This window comes from Elgaria multicarinata, chromosome 18 (genome assembly GCF_023053635.1).
Source record: "Elgaria multicarinata webbii isolate HBS135686 ecotype San Diego chromosome 18, rElgMul1.1.pri, whole genome shotgun sequence".
In the NCBI taxonomy this organism is placed as follows: Eukaryota; Metazoa; Chordata; class Lepidosauria; order Squamata; family Anguidae; genus Elgaria; species Elgaria multicarinata.
Window position 1 is genome coordinate 23,709,116 of NC_086188.1, and position 15,025 is coordinate 23,724,140.

General features: G+C 44.0%; 1 gene segment (V, D, J or C); it reads right to left on the minus strand.

Annotated features, from left to right (window-relative positions):
• Window positions 1-517: 517 nt before the first annotated feature.
• On the minus strand, window positions 518-9,874 carry LOC134410871 (immunoglobulin lambda variable 5-37-like). The segment is given in 3 exon segments: window positions 518-837; window positions 9,374-9,679; window positions 9,829-9,874. Coding segments are annotated over 3 exon segments (672 nt in total).
• Window positions 9,875-15,025: the final 5,151 nt, after the last annotated feature.

Here is a 15,025-nt window from a genome sequence, read left to right on the forward strand (position 1 = left end):
CCCTATGCTAATCTGCTCTCCTCTCAATGGTCCACACGCCCATCTGGAGCAGCGCCCTCATGGATGGAAAGCCAATAACTTTGCTAAATAGCAGCAGGTTGAAAGCTACCTTCAGGGGCATGAGACTCTACATCTCAAAGATGCACACAATTTATGGGTACATTTGGGGAACATACATGAAAATATATACAGATTTTCATGTGGAGAAAAATCTTATTCTTAGATGGCAATCGCATGGTGTGTTAACAGTTCATGCAAGAACTTGAAATTATAGGTGATTCTTTCTTTGTTTTTAACTGAATGTCGGAAAAAGCATTCACCAATCTCTGCTTTGAACATGGTTTCTTGTTGCTTGCTTTATGAACTGATCCCTGCATGGAAATATTGTACGGACTTTCTTTCCATTCAAACTTTTTCATGCAAGCCCCATCAGGCACAGATAAGCTTAAGCTCCTCACTGATTCTCTGTCCTTCCTCTGCGGGGAGGAAGAGTGAAGGTTTTTGTCTCAGTTCCCCATTAGAATTTACCACTGTGAAACATGCTACCTCTTCTATACCACATTGCACAGTAATAATCAGCTTCATCTTCAGCCTGGATGTTGGTGATGGTTAAATAGCCCATGTTCCCAGAGCGGGAACCAGTGAATCGGTCTGGGATTCCTGGTCCTCTGCTGCTGCAACCATCACAGTGTAGAAAGCGAGGCGCTCGTCCAGATTTCTGCTGATACCAGTGAATGAAGTTTTGGTCACTGCTGATGGTGCAGGGGAGATTTGCTGTTTGTCCCAGGGACACAAACTGGGAGCCAGGCTGGGTCAAAGTTGGTTGCGAATGGACACCTTTAAGAAAATGAAAACAGCACCAGGAATACATGGATTAACCTTTTGTGCTCCAAAATATTTCAATAACATGACCAAATTATAGAGGCACAATATTGTGCATTCCGTGGTTGTGGCTTGTAAAAAGTTCTCTACATGCTTACCTGAGAAGTAACTGAGAAATGTCAGGAGAAACAGAAGCCGGGCCATGGTGAGCGCTTGAAAGATGTTTGACTTTCCAAAGCAAAAGAAAACCTACCCGGTGTCTTCTGGCTTCTTTCTTAAATCCACCAGGAATTGTGAGTCCTCAGATATGCAAATTTTTTCACAGCCATTGGTTATGCTAGAAATTGCTCCCAAACCGGGGAAAGCTCTCTTTCGCTTAGGGCTTGGTGGTCTGCCTTAAAATTTTGGATGGAAGTTAGTCATTTTGGGGGGAGCTCAGGTCTGCTTTCATGTTTGGCTCAGGACAACTATGTGAATAGCTGGTCCAAGCTTCTTGCCAGGAAGGCAGCTTCAATCGGTCTCTCCTCATCCCTCCTCCTTAATCTGGGCTTGAATTTTGCTTTTAAATCTGTCAAACAAAGATTGTGGGATATAGCCTTCTGTGACTTACGTACTCGCTCTTATGTTTCTTGCTCTCCCAGTGCATTGCATGTTCATTACGTTGGGCCTCTTCAGCTGGCTGACTATCTAAAGAACCTGTCAGTGGCTAAATAATATCGTATTGTTTTCTCCAAGGCCAGATGCAATGTTTATTCTATTGAATTACTTCAGGGCAGATATGCTGGTGTCCCTTATCAGGAACGACGGTGCCCCTGTAGGGATATGGAAGTGGAGACGATGGAGCCTATCCTTCTGTCCTGTAGCTTTTATAATCAGGCCCGCCATCTTATGATCACCCCATTGTTGAGTAAACTGTCCAGAAGTCCAGACAAATTTTATGTTAAGTTTCTGTTGGAAGACAAGTCCTCAAGAGTAACTTTGGCTGTTGCTAAATTTCTTACAGTGACGGCCAGGATTAGAAGCTCTCTGTGTATTAGATGAAAGTTGATAATAGCTCTAACTGTATGATTTCATGTTTGATTCTTGTTTTCTCATGGATCTATAGATCGCAACAAAGTAGTATGGTATGGAAATTGCTCCCCTCCCCTTGATGAGACATATTATTCTAAGCAGGCTGAAGGCCAGAGAAGACATTTGCATGAAGAGGATTAAAAAGGGCAGAGGGAAACATCTATGGGGGATGGGGGGAAAGGTGCAGAAGACACTTCAATCTCATCAGAGACACCTTTTGGAGACACATCTTGGCTTCATAGTCTGTTTTTTCAGTCTTATAACACAGGGTGTTTTCAAGGCACTGACCACGTTTCCTTGGCTTTACACAGCATTGGGATCAGGAAGTTCATCTGTTTCTCCACAAACACACACAACCTGCCCAACGTGTTTCACAATATGATCCTTTGCTTGTCTGTGCAGAAAGAAATCCCATTGGATTCGATGGGATTTTCTCCCAGAAGCAGTGTCTAGCCTTGTACCCTTGCAGCCATAAATGATTGCACAGTGGATCAATTTACTCCAAAACATTTTCAGATTACAACCTAATCAGGATATACCCTTTGCTGGATCATGTCCTCTATGAATATATATTATATATACATATTACATTTATATACCACCCCATAGCCAAAGCTCTCTGGGCAGTTTACAAAAGTTAAAAACAGTGAACATTAAAAAGTATACAAAATTTAAAACCATCAAAACAACAGTATAAAAACAACAGTATCCATTTAAAAACAACAGTTCTGGGGGTCCATTAAAAAACAAACTGAGTGTTGTTAAATGGTGTTAAATGCCTGGGAGAAGAGAAAAGTCTTGACTTGGCGCCCGAAAGATAACAGTGTTGGTGCCAGGCGAGCCTCATCGGGGAGATCATTCCACAATCCGGGGGCCACCACCGAAAAGGCCCTCTCCCTTGTTGCCATCCTCCGAGCTTCCCTCGGAGTAGGCATTCAGAGGAGGACCTTAGATGTTGAGCGCAGTGTATGGGTAGGTTCATGTCAGGAGAGGCGTTCCATCAGGTATTGCGGTCTCAAGCCATGTAGGCATTTATAGGTTAAAACCAGCGCCTTGAATTGGTCTCGGAAACATATAGGCAGCCAATGCAAGTGGCCCAGAATTGGTGTTATATGTACAAACCTCATTGTTCCAGTTATTAATCTGGCCGCTGCACTTTTGTAAACCGCCCAGAGAACTTTTGTAAACCGCCCAGAGAGCTTAGGCTATGGGGCAGAATTTAGATGTAATAAATAAATAAATAAATAAATTTGCACAAGCTGCAGCTTCTGAACCATCCTCAAAGGCTGCCCCACGTAGAGGGCATTGCAGTAATCTAATTTGGAGGCTACCAGAATATGGACAACCGAAGCTAGGTTATCCCTGTCCAGATAGGGGCGTAGCTGGGCCACCAACCAGAGTTGGTATATGTATCAAAGTTATGTTCAAAACATGCAAGAACTTTACCCAAACGACGATAGGGAGTAATCCAGAACATAGCTTAAGTGCAATTGCAGTGAAAAATGTCAACTCTGTCCTTCTTCATCCTGCAGAACAGAGGATGATGTTGGAGAGTCTAAATCAGCTCCTGAGGACATATGGAAGCCACTGGGTCATGCCACAGGATTCGTCAAGTAGCAAGTTGCATATAGAGGAACTCAGACTTTTTGCGACCATTTCAGCATTAAATTCTTCAATTCATACACTCCTGTTTGTCTCTATTATTATTATTATTATTATTATTATTATTATTATTATTATTATTATTATAAAACAATAAGGAGGGGAAGAGAATGCACCAAACAGGCAGTATAAAAGTCAGAACAAAATCAAGTTTTAAAAGCTTTAGGAAAAAGAAAAGTTTTTAGCTGAGCTTTAAAAGCTGCGATTGAACTTGTAGTTCTCAAATGTTCTGGAAGAGCATTCCAGGCATAAGGGGCAGCTGAAGAAAATGGACGAAGCCGAGCAAGGGAACTGGAGACCCTTGGGCAGGCGAGAAACATGGCATCAGAGGAGCGAAGAGCACGAGCGGGGCAATAGTGTGAGATGAGAGAGGAAAGATAGGAAGGAGCTAGACAGTGAAAAGCTTTGTAGGTCAACAGGAGAAGTTTATATTGGATTCTGAAGTGTAAAAAGTGTACTTTTTAGAAAGTACAACAGTGAAGAGGGGTGTTTTACCCTTCTGGGCTGTACATTTTCTTTCAAATAAACCTGAAAGAACACATAATGGTTGTGTAAGGATATAATATGTACGTACATGATGCTGCCCTGTAGATGGACTTCTGGACACATTTACAAAGGCCTTTTTTTAGACCTTTGAGCTCTATGTGCCAAGGTATATCATCATCATATAAATATCATGAGCTATAAATAAAGCCTCTGCATCTCGATCGGTCTGGAGTCGTTCCTTCCCTACTGGGTTTGGGAAATTTCCCTAACAGCTCAAGGACAGGCGAAGGTCAACACGCCTCTCCAAAGAGTGTCAACATCAGTGTGAACATGAAGTCATGAAGCTGACTATAATAATCAGATTCATGCATAAAAACATTAGAATGAATTGCAGTGCTATTTGACATTTGTCCCTTTGTGGCAGGGGTAAGTAAATTGGTGCCATACAAATATTTCTGACTATAACTTCTGAAAATGCAAGCCACCATGGACAACGGGCAGGGATTCATAGAATCATAGAACAGCAGAGTTGGAAGGGGCCTACAAGGCCATCGAGTCCAACCCCCTGCTCAATGCAGGAATCAATGTACATGGGGTTCCCAGGTAGTCACCCTTCCAGAAACTGACCAGGCCTAGACCCGGTTAGCTTCATCAAGATCGCAGCATCCCATGCCATCACACATTGTCAGCCCCAACCTGGAGGAATTCAGAGGGTGAATGCGCATGTGCAGACTGCCTGTCTTTGAGAAAGGAATAACAACTGCTAAACACACATGCCTAGAAATGGGGGCACGTTCTTCCAGGCACTGGATGACTTGCTCCGAGCAGATCTGAGCCCCAAGGATGCTCTCGGAAGAGAAGGAATTGGGGGCTCACAAATCCCTCCCTCCCTCTGACCATCTTCACCTCCACTGCTCTGAACTAACAAGGGAATTCTCTTGCTCTGTTTCCCAGCCCTGTCCCAACACAGCCTGCCCCACAGCAATTCCACAGGTTCCCCCTTTGCTAGGAAAAGGTTCAAGCTGTGCTGGGGCTGCAGGCACAGGTGTGCTCTGGCCTCCAGGTGCAAAGAGCATTCTCCGAGGCCATGAAATTCTGCCCCAAGGAGACTTAGGCCATAGCTAGACCTAAGGTTTATCTCTGGATCGTCCAGGGGTCAAACCTGTTCATCAAGGTGACACACAGGGGATCCAGTGCTCAGGCAGGGGCGAACCTTGGACGATCCCAGGATAAACCTTAGGTCTAGCTGTGGCCTTAGACTCTGCAGCATTTTAAATCATGCAAAGTCAATGTGCATACATCTGTTTGTGCTGTGAATTTCCTTTTCCAATGTGAAATCCGGTGGATTCATCCACCTCTTTCAGACCCGGAGACTCTCCTCCTTATCCCAGTTCACAGATGCTGGCCTTCGAGGTCCCACTTCGCCATCTCAGTTGGGCCTGGTCCATGGCACTGTCACAATGGCCGCCTTCTAGCTTCCATGATGATGGAGAGTTCCAAAAGACGCTTCAGGAGACCGTTGGCCTGGCGCGGAATCTCCACGTTCATAGCAAGCAAGGATGTCCAGGCAGCACCAATACTGGCCGGTAAGGAGGGGCCCATGCCCAGTGAGGGTGGAGGGAGGAGGCCAGAGCAAGGAGAGGGGGGAGATCAGGGACTGGAGGGGTGGTCCCTGGGTTTGGAGGGCTGAGGGGAATGGGAGGAAGGTAGGACGCCCCCTTGCTAAGAGTGCCCCTTGCTGAGGCCCTCCAGGCCAAAGTCTGCCCCCCTCCCTAAGGCAGGCGGGAGGGTGGGGTGCAGGGGACGGCTGGGGCCCTCCAATTAATGGCACACCTTTCTCTTTCTCATCCTAGGAGCCAATGGACACCTCTCCCCCACCCTCCCTCCGTCCTTCCCTCATCCTACCCGCCACCTTCTTCCCTCCCTGGTCTTCCCCCCCTCAGGTAAGGAAATGTTGACCCTGCCTCCACTCTCCCTGGACAGGCAGGGCCTTAAGGGGTGCGGGATTGAGGGCTGCAGAGGTCACCTGCTGCCCTCCCATTAATTGCTCATTTTTTTCTTTTTCGTCCTAGGTCCCCATGGATACCTCCCCTGCACCCTCCCTCCGACCTTCCCGGATCCGACCCGCCACCTTTCTTTTTTCGTCTTCCCCCCTTCAAGTAAGGAAGAATTCAACCTGGCTCAGCTCTGCCTCAACAGGCAGGGCTGCAGCTCCGTAGGGCATGTGGGGCTGTGGGGGGTACAGGGATCGTCTGGGTCCCTGCCATTAACTGTACGTTTCTCTCCTTGTCATCCTAGGAACCAATGGACACATCGCCAGCCCCCTCCTTTCCTCTCCCTGCCTATCCTTCCCCCATCGTCCCGGTAAGTAAAGGTTTGGGCTCTCTCAGCCCTCCCCCCTTCACAGGCAGGGCTGCACCCCTCCTTGAGGCAGGTGGGACGGTGGGGCACAGAGAACTTCCGGTGCTCTGCCACTGACGCCCCCTTTTCTCTGCTTTTCCCCCTAGGAGCCCATGGTCTTCTGAGGAAGAAAAGGTAAGGAGAAGGTAAGGAGCACCTCTCCATTGACGGGGGCCACGCTGCGGATACCAGCGGCATCCAGGCGTCCACCCTGCAGCCGTGGCAGCCGCTTGGCCAGTAGAGCTTGGGTGGGGGGTGAAGAGGTGGGAAGAACAGCGCAGCCTTCCGAATCCTGGGGCTCGTCGACATGGGCGCTTTTGCTGCTCTTGCAGCTGTGCCATCTCCTTCGTCTCATTGTCGTTTTTTGAGATAGCGCCATCATTGCACACGGTGCTGTACATAGTAAAACAATAAAACAGCAATTCCCTGCCACCTCGGCTTACATGCTGATAAAATCACAAGAAAACAACAAGAAAGGGAAAGGAATGCACCAAACCTGCACAGGGGACACGAAAGGCAACAAGACCTTAGATGTTGAGCGCAGTGTATGGGTAGGTTCATGTCGGGAGAGGCGTTCCATCCGGTATTGCGGTCCCAAGCCATGTAGGGATTTAGAGGTTAAAACCAGCGCCTTGAATTGGTCTCGGAAACGTATGGGCAGCCAATGCAAGCGGACCAGAATCAGTGTTATATGTTGTAAGCCTATGCGGCAGGGTCTTGCTATTTACTGTGTAATCTGTACAGCACCATGTACATTGATGGTGCTATTTAAATAAATAATAATAATAATAATAATAATAATAATAATAATAATAATAATAATAATACAAACCTCATTGTTCCAGTTATCAATCTGGCTGCTGCACTTTTGTAAACCGCCCAGAGAACTTTTGTAAACCGCCCAGAGAGCTTAGGCTATGGGGCGGTATATAAATGTAATAAATAAATAAATAAAGAATTTTTTTTATTATTTTTTTGCACAAGCTGCAGCTTCTGAACCATCCTCAAAGGCTGCCCCACGTAGAGGGCATTGCAGTAATCTAATTTGGAGGCTACCAGAATATGGACAACCGAAGCTAGGTTATCCCTATCCAGATAGAGGCATAGCTGGGCCAACAACCAGAGTTGGTATATGTATCAAAGTTATGTTCAAAACATGCAAGAACTTTACCCAAACGACGATAGGGAGTAATCCAGAACATAGCTTAAGTGCAATTGCAGTGAAAAATGTCAACTCTGTCCTTCTTCATCCTGCAGAACAGAGGATGATGTTGGAGATTCTAAATCAGCTCCTGAGGACATATGGAAGCCACTGGGTCATGCCACAGGATTCGTCAAGTAGCAAGTTGCATATAGAGGAACTCAGACTTTTTGCGACCATTTCAGCATTAAATTCTTCAATTCATACACTCCTGTTTGTCTCTATTATTATTATTATTATTATTATTATTATTATTATTATTATTATTATTATTAAACAATAAGGAGGGGAAGAGAATGCACCAAACAGGCAGTATAAAAGTCAGAACAAAATCAAGTTTTAAAAGCTTTAGGAAAAAGAAAAGTTTTTAGCTGAGCTTTAAAAGCTGGATTGCTTAGGAGTTTTTAGGTCTGATTCATAGCTGTCCATAGGAGGTGTTCTTTGAAATGAACCTGAGCGACCATTTCAGCATTGAATTCTTCAATTCATACACACCTGTTTGTCTCTTTTAGAAAGTACAGCAGTGAAGAAGGGTGTTTTACCCTTCAGGGCTGTACATTTTCTTTCAAATAAACCTGAAAGAACACATAATGATCGTTTAAGGATAAAATATGTCCATGATGCTGCCTTGCAGGTGGACTTCTGGACACACTTACAAAGCCCTTTTTTTAGACCTTTGAGCTCTATGTGACAAGGTATATCATCATCATATAAATATCATGAGCTATAAATAAAGCCTCTGCATCTCGATCGGTCTGGAGTCGTTCCTTCCCTACTGGGTTTGGGAAATTTCCCTAACAGCTCAAGGACAGGCGAAGGTCAACACGCCTCTCCAAAGAGTGTCAACATCAGTGTGAACATGAAGTCATGAAGCTGACTATAATAATCAGATTCATGCATAAAAACATTAGAATGAATTGCAGTGCTATTTGACATTTGTCCCTTTGTGGCAGGGGTAAGTAAATTGGTGCCATACAAATATTTTTGACTATAACTTCTGAAAATGCAAGCCACCATGGACAATGGGCAGGGATTATGGGAGTTGTAGTCCACACCATGTGGAGATCAGCAGGATAACAAATCCTGCAAGTACAGCTAATCTTCCTCGGCTTTGGGTTTTCTGCATTGTGGATTGATCCACTCATCCACTCAATGCTCGGAATAACTGTCCATATTGAGTTTGACTGGTGCAGATGAGTGGGGATGTATTTCAAGTGAATCTTTGATAGCAATATTCAAACATACAAAATGTTCCCGATAGCCAGGTGAGAAACAACTTATGAGAGGAGGAGGAGGAGGAGGAGGAGGAGGAGGAGGAGGAGAAGGAGAAGGAGAAGGAGAAGGAGGAGAAGAAGGAGAAGGAGAAGAAGAAGAAGAAGAAGAAGAAGAAGGAGGAGGAGGAGGAGGAGGAGGAGGAGGAGGAGGAGGAGGAGGAGGAGGAGGAGAAGAAGAAGAAGAAGAAGAAGAAGAAGAAGAAGAAGAAGAAGAAGAAGAAGAAGAAGAAGAAGAAGAAGAAGAGTTACTGATAGATGGCCATGGCTGCCTGCATTATGGAATGATCCTGGGGTTGGAAAGATTGCATAGTCTTTCTGTCCACAGCAGTTTTTAATTCCAACTCTTGCAAACACCAACAGGCACAGATCAGCTTAAACTCTTGAATATTAACTTCCGAGCCCCTATTCTGGGGAGGAAGGGTGAAAGGTTTTGTCTCAGTTCCCCATTAGAATTTACCACTGTGAAACATGCTAACACTGGTGGACCACATTGCACAGTAATAATCAGCCTCATCTTCAGCCTGAATGCCGGTGATGGTTAAAGAGGCCGTGTTCCCAGAGCAGGAAGCAGTGAATCGGTCTGGGATCCCTTCTCCCCTATTGTTCCCATCACCATGCACATAGCGGGGGCCCTGTCCAGGTTTCTGTTGAAGGCAGCCTGTGTAGTATGAATTACTGCTGATGGTGCAGGAGAGTTTAGCTGTTTCTCCCGGGGACACAGACAGAGTGGCCGGCTGAGTCAATGTTGGCTGTGAAATGACACCTTTAAGGAAATGAATGAGCACCAACAGTAAAAAGAAAGAAAGAAAGATGCATTCCCCATGCTTGCAAATGTCACAAAACTATACAAGAGGAGCATGAGATTTGACACTGTTGTTCTTTGGTTTGAAAGACAGTCCTTCAAATGCTTACCTGAGCAGTAACTGAGAATGATAAGGAAAACCAGAGCCCTGGCCATAGTGAGGACTTGGAAGGAGTTTGACCCTCTCAAGCAAAGGAACCTCTAGGCAGGATTGTCTGCCATCTTTCTTAAATTCATCTGGAACTGTAGAATGATCAGTCATGCAAATGTGTTCATGCGTGTTGGCTTTGTTGATAAAATATGACAATCGAAGCAGGCCAATGGCCACAAATTAGATTTGCATGACGAGGTTTAAAAAGAACACTATGCAATCTATCCCCCCCCCGCCCTTTTTTTGGATCATTGCAGGAGGCAATGACCTTGCAGTGTTAAAAAGCGACAGGGAACTGGGTGCATTTTTGTTTGTTTGACCCAATGTCCTTGGTGGACGAGAGTAACCACGTTGTAAAGCGAACATGTAGGAGAAACTTGGTGGGTCTATGAGCATGTTTTGCCTTCCACTGGTTCTTGCCAAAAAAACCAACCCAGGGACTTTCCTGCAAAGGAATGTCTAGAGTGCAGGGTTGCTGTTGTTGTTTTTAGCTACCTCCCATCCACTGATTCTCCCCTGCTCCACTTAAAGGCCATGGAAATTAAGATTTCCATATCACAAAACTTGGTGGGTACATGAGCAGGCCTTCGGTTCTACAGGTTCTCACCCAAAACCTCAACCCAAGGACTTTTCCTTACATCTCAGGAGGTTGCAGAGGAATGTGTAGAGTGAAGGGGTGTTTCCCCCCCAGTAACCTCCCATCCACTGATTCTCCCCTGCAAACAGTTCCTGCCCCTAAATTAATATTAAAGGCAAAGACACATTTGGGAAACACATCTTGATGTCACCATCTGCAGGCAACAGCAGAGAGTTGGAGGAGGAGGAACAGATGCCACCAGTAGTGACGTTGTGGGAGGGGTAGGTTAGGGACACATGCACTAGCCTCATACTGAGAGTCAGACCATTGGTCCACCTAGTATTGTTGACACTGACTGGCAGCAGCTCTCCATGGTTTCAGGCATGGTTTTCCCCCTTCCTACCTGCAGATGCTATGGATTGGACTGGGCTAGTCCTGCCTGCTATCCACCATGGCTCTACAACTGAGCTGTGGTGGAGAGGTGTTGCCAAGAGGCGGGGCAGATCGAAAAGAGGGCAATTGCATGAGGTGTTGCGCTTCCCTGGGTTCTTTTAATGATTCCTAACTCGATGTTGAAGGTTTTTAGTTCTTCTCAGGGTTTATACTTCTGTTATTGTATGAATCAGTGTTTGTTTGATGCCTTTGTAAACTCGACTACGTGCAACGAGGCTGTAACTGAAAGGAACTGTGGTTCAATTATTATTATTTTTTAAAAAATTGGGAACACAGGCTCAGTCATGACATCACATGCTGCCCTTCATTGATTCCTCCTTTGAATGTGCATGTGCACTTTGAAACATAACACCTAGCTGTTTAAAGGAGAATACAGACCTTAAGACCTAGTAAGGAATAGGAGGATGGCCTGTGAACAAAGGCTTGATCTCTGAGCATGAGTGAACAGGACATCCCAGAGGAAACAACCTTGTTTGTTTGTTTTTTAATTTTTTAATATTTTTTATTTGAATTTTATAACACATACAATAATCACGTTGCATCAACTTAATATACCACAATAATGAAATTAAAATGAATTGAAATAACATAATACTGTCTCATGCACCCCACCCCCGGGACCCTTATTCTCCTTTCCAAAATTGTAATGTATCCTGCGACAGTTTACTCCCTTTCCCTTTTTCTAGTACAAATTTAACAAATGGACTCCAGACCTCATCAAAGTCATTTCGTTTCAATAACCCTCTCTTAACTTTAATACTACTGATGAGTCTGTCGTTAATAGCTATATCCCAGACTTCTTTATACCATTCTTCTATTTGATAATCCCTTTGTTCCTTCCAATTCCTGGCAATTATTAATCTAGCTGCAGTTAATGAAATGTTTATTAATTCTTTACTATTTTGTGTATATTTAACCCCTTCCTATATTGATAACAATGCTGTCCTTGGCCCTATCTTTACCTTCCATCCCATTATATCATTTATCTCTTTAAATACTATTTGCCAAAACCTCTGAATAGCTTCACAAGTCTAAACGTTTCCCTGCTGCATTTCAAATCGCAGCTCTAATTTTACTAAATACAGAGGATAAATGACGCAACATCTTCACCTAGAGGGTTTATTTATTTATTTATTTATTTATTACATTTCTATACCGCCCAATAGCCGAAGCTCTCTGGGCGGTTCACAAAAATTAAAACCATAGTAAGACAACCAACAGGTTAAAAGCACAATTGCAAAATACAGTATAAAAAGCACAACCAGAATAAAAACCACGCAGCAAAATTGATATAAGATTAAAATACAGAGTTAGAACAGTAAAATTTAAATTTAAGTTAAAATTAAGTTTTAAAATACCGAGAGAATAAAAAGGTCTTCAGCTGGCGACGAAAGGAGTACAGTGTAGGCGCCAGGCGGACCTCTCTGGGGAGCTCATTCCACAGCCGGGGTGCCACAGTGGAGAAAGCCCTCCTCCTAGTAGCCACCTGCCTCACTTCCTTTGGCAGGGGCTCACGGAGAAGGGCCCCTGTGGATGATCTTAAGGTCCGGGCAGGTACATAATTAAGATTTTAACTAAAGCTAAATGAGTTTTATATTCATCACCTTAAAGTATTTTTTATTATTATTTGTAACACCAATTTGGATTCATGGCATTGCATATTCCCTTTGTAAAATTTTAGTTTAGATGTGCAATTTGACCTCTGATCATTTTGGGCTTCATGTCGTAACATGAAAATATTTGATTTGGTATGAAATATCATAGCGTTCAGTTCAGAGAAGAAATTCACATGTTAGGAAGGGTGAAGGTTTTTGTCTCAGTTCCCCATTAGAATTTATCACTGTGGAACGAGCTGCTGTAATTCATTGCACAGTAATAATTCGCTTCATCTTCAGCCTGAGTGCCAGTGATGGTTAGAGAGGCCATGTTCCCAGAGCGGGAAGCAGTGAATCGATCCGGGATGCCTTCTCCCCTGCCGTATCCACCATCAGCATGCACATAGCAAGGACCCTGGCCAGGTTTCTGTTGATACCAGCCTGTGGTATATGGGTTACTGCTGATGGTGCAGGATATTGTAGCTGTTTGTCCCGGGGACACAGACAGAGTGGCCGGCTGAGTCAATGTTGGCTGTGAACTGACACCTTTAAGAAAATGAATAAGCACCAACAATAAAAAGATGCATTTCCTGTGCTTCCAAATATCACAACATAGTTATTTTGAGATTGAGTACTGTTGTTGTTGGGTGTGTGTGTGTGAAGATGGTCCTTTGTATACTTACCTGAACAGTAACTGAGAAGTGTGAGGAAAAGCAGAGTCCTGGCCATGGTGAGCTCTTGGAAGGAGTTTGACTCTCTCTCAAGCAAATGAACATGTAGCCTGGATCATCTGCCATTCTTAAATTCATCTGGAACTGAAGGTTGATCAGTCATGCAAATGTGTTCATGCTTATTGGCTTGTCTGGAGATTGTCCACCTCCCCTGATGAGATGTGATGTTCTAGTCAAACCAATGGCCAGAAATGACTTTTGCATGAAGAGGATTAAAAAGAGCCAGGTGAAAACCATCCCTGCTTTGTCCATGACGGGGAAAATCGCAGCAGGCACAACAGATTGAGACCATTTTCTCTTTGTAACAATAGTCTTGATGGAGAACAGCTGGACAATGGTCACCTAGGTCTAAATGAACATGCAGGAGAAAATAGGTGGGTTGGGGAATGAGCCCTTTTTTCCTCTGGTTCTCACCCAAGACCTCAACCCATGGACTTTTCCTTACAGCCCTGGTTGTTCCAGGGTGAGGTGCAGCGTGTCGCCGTGTGTATAGGCAGCCCATGCAAGCGGGCCAGAATCAGTGTTATATGTTCAAACCTCATTGTTCCAGTTATCAATCAGGCCCCTGCACTTTTGTAAACTGCCCAGAGAACTTTTGTAAACTGCCCAGCTTAGGCTATGGGGCGGTATATAAATGTAACAAACAAATAAATAAATAAATAAAAATTGTACAAGCATCTTCAAAGGCTGCCCCACTTAGAGGGCATTGCAGTAATCTAATTTGGAGGCTACCAGAATATGGACAACTGAAGCTAGGTTATCCCTGTCCAGATAGAGGCGTAGCTGGGCCACCAACCAGAGTTGGTATATATATCAAAGTTATGTTCAAAACTTGCAAGAACTTTACCCAAATGACAATAGGAAGTAATCCAGAACATAGCTTAAATGCAATTGCAGTGAAAAATGTCAACTCTGTCCTTCTTCATCCTGCAGAACAGAGGATGATGTTGGAGAGTCAAAATCAGCTCCTGAGGACATATGGAAGCCACTGCGTCATGCCACAGGATTCGTCAAGTAGCAAGTTGCATATAGAGGAACTCAGACTTTTTGCCTTAAAGGGTTTGCACTTGCATAACACATAGATGTGCAAAGAAGATGAAGGGCCTGAAAGTCTAGTGAGAGACATGGGGGGTTGTCTGCAAAGCCAGACAAGATCTGTAGGTATGAGCAAAGAGGAAGACCCAGAGGAAGTCCCCATGGATGCGGAACATTCTTCAGCTTCACTTCACCCAGGTGCAGTAAATGCTGAGTTCATCTATCAGCCAATGATGGAAAAAAATGGGCCAACATTTCCCCCTAAAGGATAAACCCAGAACAGCAAGCAAGCATCCAAAGAAGAACCAGATTTAAGCTGCCGCTAAATTCCAGGCTTTCATTTTTAAACACTCTAAAGAATTCAGATTCTTTATTTGAAATGCTAGTTCAAATTCATGGTGTTACAAAGGTGTCGCATAGGTTCTTCTCCTTAATTTCTAGATTAGATTTGAAGTTGTACCTATCATAATTTGAAGGCTTAATTTCATAATCTGAAAGCATTTAATTTTGCATAAAATGTCCTAGAGAGCATCCAGTCTCTAGTAGGGATATGGTCCTCAAATAAACAGAATCTGTGCATCTTCAGAAAAACAAAGAAAAAATAGCTGGATTGCTTAGGAATTTGTAGGTCTGATTCATAGCAGTCCATAGCAGGTGTTCTTTGAAATGAACCTGAGCGACCATTTCAGCATTTAATTCTTCAATTCATACACTCCTGTTTGTCTCTTATTATTATTATTATTATTATTATTATTATTATTATTA